Below are 18,694 nucleotides of genomic sequence, written 5' to 3'. Positions count from 1 at the left end.
CTGCCCTGACCGGTTTGGCTCAGTGGTTAGAGCGTCCGTCTGCGGACTGAAGGGTCCCAGGTTCGATTCCGGTCAAGGGCACGTACCTTGGTTGCGGGCACATCCCCAGTGGGGGGTGTGCAGGAGGCAGCTGGTCGATGTCTCTCTCTCATCCATGTTTCTAACTCTATATCCCTCTCCTTCCTCTCTGTAAAAAATCAATAAAATATATATTTTTTTAAAAATGGAGTGCTGCTCGGTGTGGCTCAGTGGTTGAGCATTGACCTATGAACCAGGACCCACAATCAGGGCACATGCCCAGGTTACGGGCTCAATGCCCAGTGTGGGGCGTGCAGATCAAAGATTCTCTCTCATCACTGATGTTTCTCTCTCTCTCTCCCTCTCCCTTCCTCTCTGAAATCAATAAAAATATGTTTTTTTAAAAGGAGTATTTCTGACAGCAGATGTCAGCCCATCCAGTTATTACCAAGTCCTCATGAAAGTATGAGAAAAGCTAAGAGTTTTTTGTCCTAAATTTACCCAACAAAGTTAAAGATGAGTATATGAATTTCATATACATTCTTATGTTCAACAGGACTTCAAGCATTTTCTAAAACATGACTCTAAGAACAATAACATTCTCCATAAATCCTGATTCAAGACAAGTCACTGAGGACATATTCACAGAAAAACCGTCCAACAATCAACAACTGTTCGAGTTTGCTGGTGGGCAACGCTGACAAACCGTGCCCCAGAACTGCGTTGACTCCTAAGTCCATATCTAATTAGTCTGTCTTAACACCCTTGTGTACCACTGAAATACATGGTGAGCATGATCAAGCCCTCGACAGCAATCTCCTGATGGCTTCTGCTTAAAGAGCAGTGAGAATGAGCAACAGGAGCATTCCATAAAAACCCCCGATTTCTGATGAGACGCTCACGTCCTTGCCCCGCCTGGAGCCAATGCTTGGTGTCTCAGCAGCAAGCTGCTGTCCTCGGCTGCCCAGTCACCCAGGGCAGCTGACAGTCCGCTGTGGAGCCACATTAGCTTTGAGGGTCTTACTAACTCTTGCTGCTACACCCTTAGTGAGCGGCTCTGTGAAAACAGGCATTTTTTAAAATGATAAGCCCAAGAGCATATGGGTCAGGGTAAAGTTAGCTATTTTCCCACTCAAATAAGACGTGAAACAGCGAGAGAGAAGTTTCTGTCTAAGCTGCTACTGGGAGGGCCCCGTCCATCCAGGCCATGGGGTGGCAGGGATGGTGGGGACCAAGGAGGCCCTGACGCTCAGGCCTCACCACGTCACCACAACCAGACTCTCCGCTATGTGGTCTCAGACTCTGCAAGTCTTTTGAGAGAAAATACATCCAATTTGAAATAAAAGATTTAAAAATGTCACAGGCAAATATTAATAATTCGGGAAATTATCAATCAGCACCTGTATACTGCCTTTAAAGAAGTGTACATGTACCAATCATTATAAAGAAACAGATATCTGTAATGACGGAAGGAAAAAACGCCAATTCAAATAGTTACCTTACAAAGACTTTTCCACCTCTACTTTGCTAAATGCTGTATCGCACCCGCACGACTTAATGGGGCGCTTGCCCAGGAGCCTGACCGACGTTCCCGGCCCCGGTCAGCACACAGGAACTGCGCGGAGTACTCACTTGGATCTTCTCACACACCACGACTCCTCCAGAATGTAGTAATTCACTTGTAACTTGACCAGCTCTCGCTTCACTTCTTCGGCGGCTTTGCGGCTATACATCGAGTACACTATCTTCGTTCTGGCTCTTTAAAGGAAAACCATCGGGCAGGAGATTGTGGAGATTCAAAGGGGCTGGGAGAAGGCGTCCAGGAGACTGGGCCGGAGGCTCCCCACAGGAGCCCACTCAGGGCCTCGGGAGGGGGTCAGAAGGAAAGGGGAGGAGGCGGCACCGGAGACCGGGAGAGGGGCTCCCACACTTGGGCTTTCTGTCTGTTCGCTCGGTTTTGTTCTAACGCGTCACCCCCACAAGCAAGAGTGGGCGGGACGCGCTGCACAGCACAAGCTGGCTCCTTCCCGCTGCCCGGCCCTGACCCCGGCGGCCGGCGGCTCTCCTTCCATCCCTCGCTGTGTAAAAGCTACAATCATCCAACACACTGCTCTGGAAATTAGCTTGCCAGGAATGTTTTCTATAATGAAAATCTTTTTATTTATAAAATGTATATCCCACTATTACTACTAGGATTCACCCAGTCCCTTAGGAAAGGAATAACTTGACCTACCCTAGAAATTGCATGAAAACGGAGTCTATTTCCTTTTCAAAGAGAGCATACTTTATGTTTTTAAGAAAAAAACAGTAAAAGACAAAACACAAAATCACTTTAACAGGTTATACTGGTGAAAACCAGAATAAAAGCCTCTTTGAATGGAATTCCATAAAAATGGCCATGAGAAGACCTTCCAGAAGCTATAGGCTAAGGAGTCTCCGGGAGCCCGAGGAGGACGAGTGTTTGGGAGCCGTGACCGACTGGGCTGACACGCTGGGACCTCCTCGGCGCCCGGTGAGAAGCTCAGCCCCGAGGGGCTGCACTGCCCTATGGAGCCTCACGTCTGCAAGTAACTCAGCATCTAACTTCAGCTTCCTCCCCACTCTGCAGGCCCAGCTCACCGCAACCTTGCTGAAACCTGGCTTTGTGCTGGCTCCCGCACTGTGTGTATGAAAAACTGGTTTCCAGGGTGAGAGCTGTGTACCTCAATCCTGCATCTTCATAATGCGGATGGTTGACAACGGGCCGAAGGGCAGAGAGCTTCACACTCGCCATTGTGGGCATGGCGCCCGCAAACACCGCGTCTGCAAAGCAGGAGCCACGTCTTAGGAGGGCGCTCAACTCCAGGAAGCGGAGCCCCGCCGAAGGAGCTGCGGCCCGCAGAGGAGGTCACTTAGCGGCTCAGGGCAGAGCCACAGTGGAGTCCGGTGGCTAATAACGTAGCAGCCGCCACCCAGCTCCGTGAGCCCTTTTCCTCGGAAGACAGAGCCTCATCGTCTCCCTATTGAGGGCTTTGTGTTCTGTTTATTGTACACGTCTTGGATAGCTTTCCTGATTCTAGGAAAGAAGTATCAACTTGACTAAGAAACTTTTATAGCACCAAAAAATTCTGAAGATGATTTCATATTCAGTCATTTGATACTCAGATAACAAAATCTTTCTTTAAACATAAAGATCCCATGAGTTCATTTCTTCAAGATTATGAGTTCATTTGGCTAAGATTAAAAATTCATGAATAAAACAAGCATAAAAATTATTTTAAATTATGGCATGTAAAACTTTAAAAAAACTGGAATTTATGGAAAATAGCAAAATTAATTACTAAAAAAATAAGCCTAGCATTTCCTTTGCAAACCACTTAAGCGAGATTGATACCTTGCCCAGCCCATGTGGCTCAGTGGTTGAGCATTGGCCTATGAACCAGGAAGTCATTGTTCAATTCCCGGTCAGGGCATATGCTAGGGTTGTGGGCTCAATCCCCAGTAGGGGGCGTGCAGGAGGCAGGCAGCCAATCAATGATACTCTCTCATCATTGATATTTCTATCTCCCTCTCCTCCCTTCCTCTCTGAAATCAATAAAAATATTTAAAAAAAATAAAAGATTGAAATCTCTCTTCTGGATAATCCACGAGCAGCACTGACTAGAAAGAGTAAGGCTACTGGCAATTACTTGGGTTCAGGGTTTTGCAGTGCATGTAAAATTTGGGGAAAACACTACTTTTCTTTTTACCTGGTTTGGTACTGTATTTGATCCATTCTATAAGTTCTTCTTGTGGCAAATTGCTGAATTCCCCTACGATATTCCACTGCGTTTGCAGATTTGCAGAACCTTGTATCGACATTGCTGCCAACAGAGCAAAAACAACAGCACCCGGGTGCACTTTGCAGAAGAGCCATCCAAACAGCTGAAACCAAGTCAAAGGCACACGGCAGTTAATGGTCAGCAGGAAGCAGCGTGCTCCCAACACGCACACGTTCTTCCCAGAGAACAACAGTCTCTGCGAGGGCCCCGTAAAGCATGGATCACCCCACGGAAAAGTTCCACAAACAGTGACCATGGGAATCAGAGGCTTCTCCCACCAGCCCTTACACTAGTGGGCCGAGACTTAAGAAGCTCTTCTCTCAACTCGCTCTCTCTCCTCCATCAGGCCGGGCCAGGCCAGGCCCACTGCAAAATGAGAATGGGGCCCCTTGTGTGAAGATTACGAAGATCACAGAAGCCACAGCAGAGCACGGAGCTCGGTGCAGGGTCCTTCCCCAGGTGGCTGTGCGCGGAGCACCCGCCCGAGAGGCCAGCCCGGGGCCCCTAGGGGCTCAGTCTCACTGCGGGGGGAGGGGAGGAGGACGGGGGGTGCAGGGAAAGCTTCCAACCAGCCTCCTTTCCTGCCAGGCTGTGGGCTGCAGGGGCAGGAACAGCAGTCTCCCTCCGTCGACCCCCGGGAAGCAGTGCCTCTCACACCTAACAATATTCCGCCTGGGAACCGGAGGTCGGCTGGTGTTTTCCTTATTCAGAGAGTCCACTCTCAGTAACAACACGTGGCCGCTACCGTTCTCTCCCAAAGATGGCTTCCGAGGACACATACCGAAAATGGTGCCTGTAGGTATTCCACCCACTGCTCTACCCTCATCCCCAGAGCGTGTGTTAGGTGCTTAGTAAATACTGCTAAGCTGAAAGGAGGTACTGCTGCCACACAGGGCCACTTGACTGATGAAAAGGTGACCCTGTGGCCCTAGCCAGTTTGGCTTAGTGGATAGAGCATCGGCCTGCAGACTGAAGGGTCCTGGGTTCGATTCCAATCTAGAGCACATGCCCAGGTTGCAGGCTCGATGCCCAGGTTGCAGGCTCAATCCCCAGGAGGGGACGTGCAGGAGGCAGCCGATCAGTGATTCTCTCATCATTGATGTTTCTATCTCTCTCTCCCTCTCCCTCTCCTTCCTCTCTGAAATCAAAAAAAAATTTTAAAAAAAAGGTAACTCGGTGGAAGCATAAATCTGTGACTACAGAGCAAGGAGGCAGGTATCCAGGCAAAGCAAGCAGCAAATACCCAGCAGGCTATTTAAACGGGAAAGCATCGAAGCTAGGCATACATCTGTATGCACATGTGGACGCAATGAAGATACTGTAAAGCTCAATACGAAGAGAACATGTAACCTGAAAGTACTGATCAAATAAAATCAATTGTTAGAATTCTTTGATATGAATGTCAAAGCAAACAAATATTTCTACAGTTGAGCTCTGCTTCCCATCAACATCTGCAGTAATCATTCCTGAACTCACTGCACTGACTGTTTGTCAAGGACTATTCCAGAAGTTAGGAGATAGAACAGGATCAGCTTTGGCTTTGTAGGAATAATCAGTACAAAACCATGAAGAGCTTCAATGATGATCACTTCAAGAACTCTGGGGACAACAGGGGGGTGGGGGCATGTGTGGGGAGGGGTGTGGGATGGGAATGGGGGGATGAGGACAAATATGTGATACCTTAATCAATAAAGAAATTTTTAAAAAAAGAACTCTGGGGAATTCAATACTGTCTCAGGGTCCCTCAACAACAAAGGCTGTGACATCAGCACAGCGGCTACCACGCCGAGCCACGCCTTACCTGTCTCGAGCAGATTAAGGAAGCCATGACACACATGTGTGGCGTCAGGAAGAGTTTTAGTCTCATAATTAAAATACCGAGGGCTGTGTACGCGACCAGCTGCAGCGCATGGTAAACCAGCTGGAAGGAAAAGGAGACAGTTTCACTCCGACTGTTGGTGGCGTTTGAGATGACAGCGTTAAAACGGTGGACATACCAGAAAGGTTAGTGTTTCTTAGTAACAACCCTCTCATTTCTGAAATAAACAAGCCTTCACATTCACTGTCCAACCTCTCCCCTCTGTCTGAGGGCTCAAACTCCATCACTGAGCACGCTCTGAATCTACCTCGTGCCACACCAGGTCCCGGTGGGAGCGGCCACCAGAAACAGCTGCGGTTAAGCGCCCAGCCCTGTGCCAGCCCAGCCATCAGGCCAGGCGGGAACGTGCAATGCGGCATCCCTGGCTGCCCTCGCCACGCGTGTGCTGAGAGAGGAGAGCAGAGGCCGCATCAGAAGGCAGAAAGGGTAATTCCTGTAACTGAGTAGGGTGGCGGGAGTTAACTAGACATGTTGTGGTGATCATTTCGCAATGTATATACATTCGCATCATTATGTGTTGCAGCTCCAGCTATAATATAATGTTACATGTCAATTATACCTCAATTTAAAAAGAAGCGAAAGGGGGGAAAAACCCAGGCTGAGTCACCAGGAGCTGGGGGTAGCAGCGGTCACATCTCCGAAGCCCCGGGCAAGGTGAGCGGAGGGGAGAGCAATCTCCAATCAGCCACAGGCACTCCGCGTGCCTCTGATGGCTCCAGAGATGGCCTGCTGTCCCGGGGGTGCTCTCAGAGGAGAGGACCGAGTGAGTTCCTCTAACAGGGACAGTCACGTCTGTCGTGTTCTCCTCAAACACATGCAGGCCTAGGCTGAAGGTGAGCAGCGACACTGACTAATACACTCGGAAGGTGGGACTAGATAAAAAGTCCATGTACAGACAAACATCACGTCTTTACCTCTCCGTGCTCACACTGGTGGTTTCTGAAATGGGAAAAGAAAAACTGCTATTAAATCTCCGTGGAAGCACTTCTTCAATTGCTTGCATTTTTATCTTACCAATGTGAGTTTTACAGCTCCTATAATGGTCCCTCAGGACGCATCTATGTAAAGCCAAATAACTAAAAGTGCTAAACCCAAACCGGGGCCACCGCCCTTTAAGGCAGTTTATTGGGAAAGGAACGGCAATGCTGCACGTGCCGTAGATCTGATGCCAGGGACATTCATCAGGCCGAAGGGAGGGACTGGAGGGGATGGGTGGGGAGGGGGGGGTCACGGGGGAGCCAGCCGCTCACTGCAGCCGTCCCAGCAGAGCGGGACTGCAAGGAGCTCCGAGGCCTTCGGTACCAAACCTGCCCCCCGCCCCATGCTCCCTCAGCTCCCCCTAAACTGTAGCTGCTACAGAGACAGTTTAGGAAGCCACACAGGAGATTATTTTAGCAGCAGCTCTGGAATACAAATAGCCTCAAAATGCCATCTTTAGCTCTGACAGCTTGAACTTCCTGAGGAGGATGTGTGCTAGGAGGCTCACACTCCCCCTCCGACCCCGCCCTGCGCCCCGCCCTACAGATGCCTTCCCAGTCCCGAGAGCAACCTTGAACAGGGGAATCCGGCCGCCACTCCCTGCCCAAAACCCTCCACTGGGTCCTCCGGTAACTAGAAGAAACTCAAATCCCTAACACGCTGCCCACCGTCTCCCTGAGCTGGTCCCCACTCCTCATCCTGGGGTCACGTCCCTCCTGATCACCAAGCTCCAGTCGCACGAGACTCATGGAGCTCCTGCCGACCTAGAGCCCTGTCCCCACATGCGGTGCCCCCCTCATCACTCCCAGGTCATCTCCGTTTACTGCCTCCTACAAACACTGTCAGGGCTTACTGACTATCATCTCTCCCTACGAAACGAACCCTTCAGGGGGACAGGGTGCAAACCCATCCATGCGCTCCAGGTCCCTGAGCACAGACGACACTGGACGTGGCGCGGTGAACACGGTGGGAAATGCCCTTTGCCCCCACACAGCTTACACAGAGGGGGGAGGAGAGGAAAGGCAAAGGAAGGGGACCCCGGAACTCACATCTGATAGCCAATCGTCTCTCCCGCCCGCTCCCCGTCTACGCTGGCATCGGACTCGGGCACTCATGCGCAATGAAGGGTCAGTGTGCCAGCCCTCAAGCCCTGCCCTGCTCCGGTGAACCCGCGGCCCAGTGGGCTCTGCAGTTCCTGCCACAGCCAGCGGTTCGCCCAGGGCCGCTCCCGTCTGGACAGGCCCGCCCTTCTCCTCCAGAGCGGCCTTCACAGCTGTGGCCTCGTGTCTTGTCATCTGTACAAGCCTTGAAGCTCTTCGGGAAAAACTCCGTCTCCAACGGAGAGAAATGTTGGCATTTATACCAGAAGCCTTTTCTGCCCCAGCCCCTAAAGGCTCCGGGAATAAACACGGCCACGGCCACAGCCACGGCCACGGCCACCGTTTCTAAATGAGAACAAGGACTGTCTCTGGGTACGTGCGACCATTTCTCTCTAGTTGGTAGGAACTTGCAGGTGAGAGCATAATACATAAGACTGTGTGTGTTCAAGTTATAAAACAAAATACAAACATATAAACTTAAGCATCTCTATCCCCGCCCCAAAACTCCGACAAAAGTGTGTAAGTCGAACTGAAACGTCCTTTACTCTGTCCTCCAATCCATCTCAGTCGTTATTTTCATCCTTCCAGACCCTTCCTATGCACAAATAAGCATACACAACCTTCCTATTTTAAACACAAGTAGAACCATCCTATATACGGTTTTATAACTTCGTATTCAATGATGTATGATGGAAAGCTGTCCATGAGGACGGCCAGCACCCATCCATGACTGGGTCCTAATTAAGCAAACCCCTTACTAGCGGACACTGTGGTTGTGCCCACGGGTCACTGCACACCCCCACCGCGCGCATCTCTGTGCCATTATCTCTGCGTTGCTGTGAGCGTGGAGAGGATGGGCTGGCATGGAGAGAAATGCTGGCTCACGCACAGGCCCGCCGTAGGTTCTGCTGGGCCCTGTCAAACTTCCGGAGGGACAATGTTTAAGCACAAATGGCGATGCATGCTGCGAGAATCATAAGGTGATGAAGCACAACAAGCAAGAGACAAGGAATCTCCTCAGGAATGACGGCCAGGGAGGCCTCCTGAGGAGGAGACATTATGTCAGGATTAAAGGCGTTGGCCATACCAAAGAGCCAGGCTAAGGGGACGGGCGAGGGGCAGGTATGGGCTCAGCACGCCCACTGCCCAACCACCGAGGCAGGACACCACTTGCCTGGTCAGGGGCAGAAAGGGGAAGGAGAAGTCATTTTTCTCTCAATTGCCAGTTTGTGTCCTTCACTCATTTTTGTAATGGGTTTTTATCATTTTTTTTACTAATTTACTGAAATTCTTTATATAAGATGGCCCTTAGTCCTTCGTCATATATTACAAATACTTTCCCCAACTTGTCTTTTTCTTTGCACAATGCTTATAATACCTTACCAAACCTAAGTATATATCTGGTCAACCTTGTCATCTTTTCCTCTAGCTTACAGGTTTTATGTCAGACTTAACAAGGCCTCTCTAATCCTAAAATTAGAAATATAATCTCTCGGTTACTTTTGAGGTTTCATTTTTCCCCCTGAATCTTTGTTCCATTCGAAATGTATTTTGCATAAAAAGTGCGGTGTGGATCCAGGTTCATATTTCCCTGCTCTTCTCTGGTCCTGAAACCATCGACAGAATCCTATTTTCCCTGCTGAACCAAAGCACAGCGCTGTGCCCCTCAGGCACAGACCGTGTGCAGGTCCTGTCGGGGTGGGGCCTGGAGTGTGGACAGGGATGCGCTGCCCTCTGCACAGGTAAGAAATAACGAGAAAAACGAAGAGGGGATGACAACCAGGGAAACAACCATTAGCAAATGTCGGTATACAACACGGAACTATGCAGTTAACACACTGTATCTACTTTATAATAAATGGAGGAAGTAGCAACATTATTAATAGTATATTTACCTTAGTTGTGTCTGTGGTTTAGTTAAGACACCCCACATGTCACTAATGATCTGCAAAGAGATTTTAAACACTTCAGAATAGCTGTTTGGGGAAAAACAGAATTTTAACTCAAGTGTCTTCTGAACTTTCAAACTTTTACTTAAATGAACGTATGGAGAGAAGAGATAACCCAGAAAGTAATAATTCCGAGGACACAATCTTGTATCTGCAGAGTTCTGGAGCAGACAGCCGGGCAGGCAGGTTCAGTCCTCGTTCTGTAAAGAGCCGCCAGCTCCCTCAGGCGGATGAAGCGACCTCCCGGAAGGTGGCGGAGCCTTTTGCTGGGTCTGCAAACCGGCTCTCTGGCTCCCGATGCACACTCAGAACTTCTTCCCTCCAGGCTGCCCCCTTGCACAGACACCGTGACTGAGAATGGCCTTTTCATTCTGAGCAGTCACTGGGCGGCCGTGTGACCTGCAGTGCCATCCCCGCACGATGTCCTCTAGGCCGCCGCTAACTGGGGTTAACCCAGCTCTGGAAGAACCACTGGCTGCTGCCTGAATCGACAACACTTTCCTAATCACTTTGGATCAATTCTGGTCAAAGGTCCTGCCTCCTGGAATTGGCCATAATTCTAAGGAGCCAAATGAATGTAATCTTATTTCCAAGTGGCAGGCTTTTAAATATGTGAAATACTGATCCTCTTTCCAGTCGAGCCTTCCTTCTTAAATCAAACATCCCTACTTCCTTAACCCAACCTAAGTCTCCATCACCTGCAGCCACCCAGATGGTGTCTTTTCCATGCATTCTGGGTTGCCGACATCTAGTGTTTTTTACTTCCTTCTGGGTGCAGACCCACATCAAGTGCGCAAAAGTGCAAAGGAGGCAGAGCCTGGCAGACAGCAGCACTGACGGGCCGTAAACTGATCAGACGCGGCCTGGGCTGTGAGGCTCCACGCTGGATCCCGCACAGGCCGCTGGCGAGGAAGGTGTGCGGTCCCCTCCCCGCTGCCCTAGCTTTCCCGTGGAGCAACCTCTCTGATCTTCCGATTCCGCATCTGTCCAAATGGGGCAATAATGTCTGCGTGCCCCACAGGGCTGTCGAATAACCAGCTGAAATAATGCACGTGATGTGTTTTGGGGAAGTACAAGTACATAATGTGATCGACAATTATAGTGCAGAATATTCTACCAATATGCAACACTGTGTTAAAACAGACATCATAGCTACAGACCAGAAAACCGTCAGGGCCTATCACCTGTTATTCTATTACAGATTAATCTCAACTCATCCTCTTAAAATGCCTACGGTTAACTCCGCCAACTCTTAAAGAAAAGAGAGAGGCCACCACACCCGCTCTTTGCTAAAGACTGCAACTTCCCTGCCCTGACCTATATCTGGGCTTAGAGTTTCCATATCAAAGCCAAAGTTGGGAGTCTAACCATTTTACTGAGTTTAATAATATATAGGTAATACTCCATTTTTCCTTTTGATTAATAATAAATTCAATCCAGGAGTTAGTGAACACCGTGCAGATGACTTACAAAGGCACGTGTTAAAGATTAGGGAGCTCCTACATAAGAGTTAAGGCAAGTCGGTAATAATTCACACTGGCGGAAACCAGTGTATCCGGGTCAATAAGGTCTCTCTGATCTTGTCTTTCAAACACATGCCTATCAAGCCTGAGCACCCCTTCCCCGGGTCTATTTCGAGCTGGCAGACAGCGGGGTGTTTTAAGGTTATAAATGTTCGTCCGAGGCTCTGAGTAAGAAATAGAGACTGTGTTCCAGTAAGTCCACCCGAACTGCGGTGCGGGAGTAACATGCAGCCAGCACACGCGCCTCCTCGGAGGACCGGGAAAGGGCTTGGCAGTGAGAGAGCGCTCTCGGTGGCGGACGTACCTTTCTGACGATCGCAGCAAACACCACGAGGACCACGGGAAGCAGCAGTGTCTTCGTGTACCTCAGTGGAGTCTGAAATTCACAGGGATGCTTTGTCAGAAGACAGCGTTATTGTGAACAGACAGAATTCCATTTCAAATCATGAACTAAGTGAAGGGAAACATGACATGCACCCAGCGAGGGTCCAACCGAACCACAGACTCCCATTATACAAATGAAGACGCGTTTCCATAGAAACAAACTTCCCCCAAGTGTGAGGTGAAAACACGAACAGATCCAGTCCTCACACGTGAGAGGTAAAATGTGATGAGAGAGGTGACTGTTCACCCTTCGCACCAGCTCCCCTAACGACAGGCCCGCCTAGCGTCCACCTGCAGCCAGCACGACCCCTTCCAGGGCCCGGGCTCTCCCTGTGCACTTTGTGGGGACCTGAGCCAGGCCCGGCTGGCGCGGCTCAGCGGCTGAGCATGGTCCTATGTATGCACCAGGAGGTCAGGGTTCGATTCCAGGTCAGGGCACATGCCCAGGTTTCGGGCTTGATCCCCAGTAGGGGGTGTGCAGGAGGCAGCCGATCAATGATTCTCTCTCATCATTGATGTTTCTGTCTCTTTCTCCTTCTCCCTTCCTCTCTCTGAAATCAATAAAAAAATATTTTAAGAAATAAAGCCTTAACCATGATCCTATCTCTCTCTCTCTCTCTCTCTCTCTCTCTCTCTCTCTCTCTCTCACACACACACACACACACACACACACACACACTGACCAATATTTACAAGAAGAATAAACATTTTGGCATTTCCTTTACAACAGATTTTAAAAACTACTGGAAAAACTTCACTAACAAAGCCTGGCACATTGCAATCCTATACACCTCTCAATAATTTGAGGTCACAGTCTTAAACAATCCTAAACTTGAAATGTCTAAATCACAATTGATTTGCTTGTCACCAACACTTTCCCTCACAAGAAATTCTATATTATTTAAAAAAAGAAACACGTTTCGTAGATAATAAAATATCATAAATCAGGGCCACATGGGTGGTATAAAAAGACACAAATATATGCATGTTTGTTGAACCAAACCAGCTCACAAAGTACTGCAAATACTACTTTCTATAAAACACATTAAGACAGCAAAGTGCTTTGCTATGCACGTCGTCTGTCTGCAGCACGCTGCTCATGCCCAGTAGCTATGGTACCGGAAGGGGGTCCTCTGTTCGGGAACATGAGGCGATACCGCAGGCTTGTCTTTCAATCCGCTACACTACTCTCTGGTTTCCTTGTAAACATCTGAGTCGAGTTTTAACAGAAAACTGATGTGGGATAAGAAACTTGTATCAATCGTATTCAAAGCAATGCGATCATTCAAACAAGCGCCACAAAGTGAGCACAATGCAGGAGCCTGAGCATCCTGGACGGTGCTGTGCCGGCAGAGGCGGCTGGAAGGAGACTCTGTGTGTGCTCAGCAGCCGCCGTCTGAGTGCAGGTCCCACACTGCTAAGTGAGAGAGCACCCGGAGTCCAGGGAGCCGTACCAATGTCCCTAGAACAGCTGCCTCTACGCTGCCAGGTTTTCCTCTTCCTTCAAACTCAGATAACAGCACGGGGCAGAGCATAAACCACAGAATACCCTTTCTGGAAGACGAGGGAACCACACCCTAAGGGGAGACGAGGAACCCTCTCTTACCTCCTTCTCCATGAAGTCAAACTCCGCTGCGCACGTATACAGCAACGTATCGAAATCCTTGTAACTGAAGAATTTCGATGTTAGTAAGTTGCCGATATGAGCCTAGTAAGGAATGAAACGAGGTGCCGTTAGATTAGGCCATTTGTTGTAATAATTCACTTCATTCCTAAAAGTACCTGAGAGTAGTTTTCACTACATGACAGAGCTTCCTGTTCCCATACAGTGAGCTTTGGTGAAACAACAAAGCACTGTACCTCCAACTGCCCGGTTCCCTCTTCTTTCACTGACAAATGGAAGCTCCAACAACACCCTGGCTTCCGAAGTCAGTCATCCACACACCAAAGTCTTTTCCCCCGGGTTTTCCCTGCTCCGTGAGCTAACCCTGGTGCCCTACACTGCACACCACTGCCTCTGCCGAGCCCACAGGCCGGGGCCTGGTAACACAGACACCCCGCCACCCATCCAAGGACAGGACACATCCACTCAGGTTTGAGAGGGGACTGGAGACTTTCTGCAAGAAGCAGGAGACGGGCAGGCTGGGAACAGCTGCGCTTTTTGACTGGCAATCGACTCTGTGTAACCTTTATGTTACCAAGTGCTCTCGCCCACCTCACCTCCTCTCCCACAAAGCCATGCGAGAAAGGTAGGTTAATTTCACTTAAATGAGACATTTGCCAAACTTCCAATTCATTATTGTCTTAAAAAGGGGTAACGAAGAAAAGGGGGGAAATGCCATCTAAAACAAAGCCTCACTAAGATCCCCAGTGGTATCCAGACGGCAGGGGTCAGGGTGAGTAGGAAGTGAAGGGTGCTGGGGGCATGCTCAACAATTTCAAAGCACTTTCTTTTGCTGGAGAAGAAATGTGTGCTAATGACTTTAAGAAATAAACAGGAGAACAAATAGCACCTAAAACAGCCTAAGAAAACTGTGTGTCCAATGAAAAGGAGAGAAAATCTAAAGAGTAAGAAAAATAGTTGGTAAATCTCAAATAAAATGCAAGAAATAGGCCCAGCTGTAATGATAATTGTCTGCCATATAAATAAAGAGCTTACTTCACTAATGAAAGAACAGCTGCTCAATTGGGTTTAAGGGGAAAACAATCCCATGTTATATTGTCTATGCAAGACATACTTAAAACCCAAGTCTGCAGGAAGGCTGGACATAGAAGAGAACAAGCTACACCTGAGACTGAACAGAAGACGCCTAGGCCAGCAGCCATGACATCTCACAAAACTGAACTCAAGCCAGACTATATGGAAGAGAGTGGCTAACACCACACACAGACAAATGAATAGCAAAGCACAATCATCCGAACATGAGCATCATTACATTTAACTTTATAGATTCAATTTATGTAAAAGAAAACCACCTGGCTGGTGTGGCTCAATGGTTGAGCATCAACCTATGAATCAGGAGGTCACAGTTCGATGCCCGGTCAGGGCACAAGTGCCCCAGATTGCAGGCTCGAACCCCAGTAGGGGGCCTGCAGGAGGCAGCCGATCAATAACTCTCTCATCACTGATGTTTCTATCTCTCCCTCTCCCTTCCCTTCTGACATCAATAAAAATATATTAAAAAAAAAAAACAACCTAAAAACTGTAGAGGAAATAGGTAAGTGGACAGTGTTCAATAGAAATGTTAAATATTTCCGTCTAAAATAGAAAAAGCAGACAAACGTTAATATAAAATCTGAATAATACTATTAATAAGCACACAAACATAAAATACTAACTTCACAAAGAGAGAATACATGTTACCCTTGAACAAAAGTAAAATGTTTTCAAAAAAGTTCACATTTTATGCCGCAATAAATTTCAGTCATATAGTACTAATTGTATTTTTTATCACAAATACAATAAAATCGGAAAATGATAACTATAAAGGGCTTTAAAAATCCTGTTGGCTAGAAATTAAATAACATAAAACTTAACCTCAAGGTTAAAAGGAGAATCATAAAAGAGTTCATTGTAAGAGACACACAAAAAGTACTGCTTTGTGGAAATGTATAGCTTTAATGCATTTATTGGAAAATAAGAGGCTGAAAACCAAGGAGCCACACACTTTCCCTCGAGCGTCAGAAAAAGCTGCAGCACAGCCCACAGCAGGAGAGGGTGACAGACTGGTGACACAGGGACACACAACAAAGCCGAAGAGGCGGTGCTTGGAAATGTGAACACCTAACGCCAGTCCCAATTCCAAATAAGGAACGTGAATGAAACAGAAAAGACCACTTCACATACATGCAAACCTTCAACCTGAACCAGCCCTGAACCAGCGCCTTAGTCTGTCTTCCCCCGAGGCGACAAATTCCACAAACCTAGGACTTGGGCTCTCTCACTTTTCTCCCTGCTCACTGTCCACATCCTGGTGACTCAGTCACCTTCTGCTCCCACCCCCTCCCTGACCCGCTGTGTCTCAGTGCTGGTGCAGCCACACTGTGTCTCCCTGCAGCGGGCACTACTCCTGCAGCCACACTGTGTCTCCTGTATGTACACTGTGTCTCCTGCAGCCACACTGTGTCTCCTGCAGCCACACTGTGTCTCCTGCAGCCACACTGTGTCTCCTGCAGCCACACTGTGTCTCCCTGCAGCCACACTGTGTCTCCCTGCAGCTACACTATGTCTCCTGCAGCCACACTGTGTCTCCTGTATGTACACTGTGTCTCCTGCAGCCACACTGTGTCTCCTGTATGTACACTGTGTCTCCTGCAGCCACACTGTGTCATAACCGCGAGGACTTGCTCCTCTCTCCACCAGACCATGTCTTATCAGCTTTGTGTCTCTAGGGTGCACTCTCCTGCCAGCCACACAGCAGGTACATACTGAATGCACGAACCCATTTTAGACTACAGTGTTATACTTTTAAAAATCTTTCCAGAAGTTCTAGACCACCTATTAATAGCCTAATTGTTTTCAATCTTTTTTCAGCAAAAATATCCCTTGTTCATATGAACCTGTATCCATGTACAATGTGTAAGAGATGAAAGCTAAACTGCCCGGTGAAAGGGGGACGGGCAAGGGGACTGGGAAGTGATGGGCCCCAGGGACATGTCCACAGAGGTCCCAGGACTTCACAGAACCCAGTTCCAGAACCATGGCGTTAATCCGCTAGAGCGGGACAAAGGACAGCCAATTAAATAAATTAAAGAAAATGTGTGGTTTACTTTTACTCTTTCCATGTTGGTTCTTGTGTTTGTTCTTTTTAAATTTAATTAATATGCTTACTAAATAGCAAAGTAAAATAGGCAAAGCAAAATTATGGTACAAAGGGTCCTTAATTTATGTTATAAAGCAAAATTCTCCTTTTATTTTATCTCCTACCCAAAAAACCAAAACAAAACAGAACGACAAAAACTTCACTTAATAAAAGTAACTTGGAATAAATTCCATATAAAGGCTCATAAGTAAACTTTTCACAAGAACTGACCAGAAAACCAAGGGGGGAAAAGAAAAGACTATGTAATATGACCAACAGGTGAAGAGGCTCCGAAGACAACGTCTTCATTGTGACAGAGGGGATTGCAGAGAAACCAGTGAGAAACCAGGACTCACAGACCTCAGAACATGAGCTTACATCTCTAGAGCTTTCTCACCTTAACATTTTATAATTTGGGCGGGAGCTGGGAGGAGGGGATTAACGGAGGGGGAGATGGGGGACATCTGCAATATTCTCAACAATAAAGATAAATTTTAAAAATTATAATCTTTGTGATATGGAAAGACCAATATAACAATTCTATTGAGAAATTAATTGTAAAGAATACAGACTATACGTAGTCACATTTACCTTCTACTATAATAAATAAATAAAATAAAGATGAATAGACTTCATCTTGGAATCTGGTTTAAATAGTGGCATTTTAATAACCCAAGTAATTTGTTTTTAGCCTGTTCGATTCTTTTCAAGTCTTTCAAGTTTAAGAGAAAATGCACTTACATCATCTGCGATGCCAAAGATTTTAGATGTCAAATACTTGAGTATGACAGTTCCAAATAACCAACAACATCCTTGGATGACCTACAAAAGAAAAACACAACAAAACAAAAACTAGCTGATGCTTTACATAGCCATTCAGAGACAGCTCAGGAAGAAAAAATGCTTTAATCACATGCTACATAAATAACTGCATCCAAGAGAAAATGTTAAAAAAAAAAAAGCACCTTAAATTAAAATAATTTTCCTCTAAAATCCAGGGGCGATCACTAAAAATATAAATGTATAACTTATTATAAAAAGTAATATACTATACAGAAGATTTATACAGCAATTGCAGTTAAAGTCCCCCTCTACTAACAGTTTCTTACACATGCACCACTCCTTAGGAAAAAACATGGACAATAAATAAAACTGGAATTCTTTAACTACCTATCAAATATTAACCTTAAATTGGGTCATGAGAGGGCAATTTAGTACATGAAATTGAGCCCTAATGTGTAATAAAACTGTTAGATCGCCTGTATTGCATACATCATTTCTTTAAAAGTAAAACATAAAACCAATGGCATATTTTAGAGAGGGAAAACATATGCATTGAAAGAGATTGATTCTTACCCATAAACTAAGTTCAGATACATTTATTTTGAGGAAATGTGGTTTCATTGCCAGCACACCCTGCATGGAGAAAATAACACAGCATATAGTTAATACTTATAAATCCAAGTGCCAGAAAATACTTCTAAATAATAAGACTCTCAAGACTCTAAAATCCAGCACACTGTCAATGTTCCACATAACATCGCCACAAGCTCACTGACTTCAAGAACTAGCCCATTTTAACCAAAGTAGATTAGGTCAGTTAGCGACTTTGTAAAGAATCACCATGTATTAATTTTTATGAGTGATTTTATCTCTGACTCACCTAAGAATCAAGAAGTATAAAATTAATTCAGAATTTCAGACAGATGCCTTACAGTCATAAGATTTTTCTTAAGTTAAATATTATTAACTCTTAGGATAAACATGTCCAATACATGATAGACTCCAAAAATATAATACCCTATCGTGATCTAAATCTCCTTCAAACTTGGCAAAAATAAGGTTAGAGATCAGAACATAAATACATGAACCAAATTCAATCTTTTCACAAGTTTCTGAATATCTGCAAACACAAAAGGTGTTAAGATTCACGTTTCAAAGTGATAACTATAAATAAAAATAGGCATATGTTTGTTTATGCTTAAATATGCAAAAACATGCTATATTCTGTAACTGTTAGCATCACGTGTTTTTAAACAACAAAAATATGAAATATCTATACATAAATACGCATCATTCATACCTACGACACACCTCAATGTCGAGCACCTAGCAGGAGACCTGACACACTGCAGGTGCTCAACTGAACGAAGAGCAGTTCCCTGCAAATGTGCTTAGGTTAGAGGTCACTGGCATGCAACCTTCCATTTAATGGCTTCCCTGGGCACAAGTGCCAAGAGCCATGTACTTTAGCCTGAGTG

General features: G+C 46.6%; 1 protein-coding gene across 1 annotated transcript in view; it reads right to left on the bottom strand.

The window, feature by feature from the left end:
- DPY19L1 (dpy-19 like C-mannosyltransferase 1) overlaps positions 1–18,694 on the bottom strand; it is a 64,216-nt gene that overhangs the window by 10,856 nt on the left and 34,666 nt on the right. Inside the window, exons 12-21 of the mRNA XM_054726327.1 lie at positions 17,790–17,849; positions 17,175–17,255; positions 13,238–13,339; positions 11,552–11,623; positions 9,671–9,720; positions 6,612–6,636; positions 5,620–5,739; positions 3,747–3,921; positions 2,721–2,820; positions 1,651–1,776 (exon numbers count right to left, since the gene is read on the bottom strand). Coding sequence (XP_054582302.1) covers positions 1,651–1,776; positions 2,721–2,820; positions 3,747–3,921; positions 5,620–5,739; positions 6,612–6,636; positions 9,671–9,720; positions 11,552–11,623; positions 13,238–13,339; positions 17,175–17,255; positions 17,790–17,849 — 911 coding nt within the window. The remainder of the gene's footprint in view (positions 1–1,650; positions 1,777–2,720; positions 2,821–3,746; positions 3,922–5,619; positions 5,740–6,611; positions 6,637–9,670; positions 9,721–11,551; positions 11,624–13,237; positions 13,340–17,174; positions 17,256–17,789; positions 17,850–18,694) is intronic.

Source organism: Eptesicus fuscus, chromosome 14 (assembly GCF_027574615.1).
Source record: "Eptesicus fuscus isolate TK198812 chromosome 14, DD_ASM_mEF_20220401, whole genome shotgun sequence".
NCBI classification, from domain to species: Eukaryota; Metazoa; Chordata; class Mammalia; order Chiroptera; family Vespertilionidae; genus Eptesicus; species Eptesicus fuscus.
This window is presented reverse-complemented; position numbering and strand designations above follow the sequence as displayed.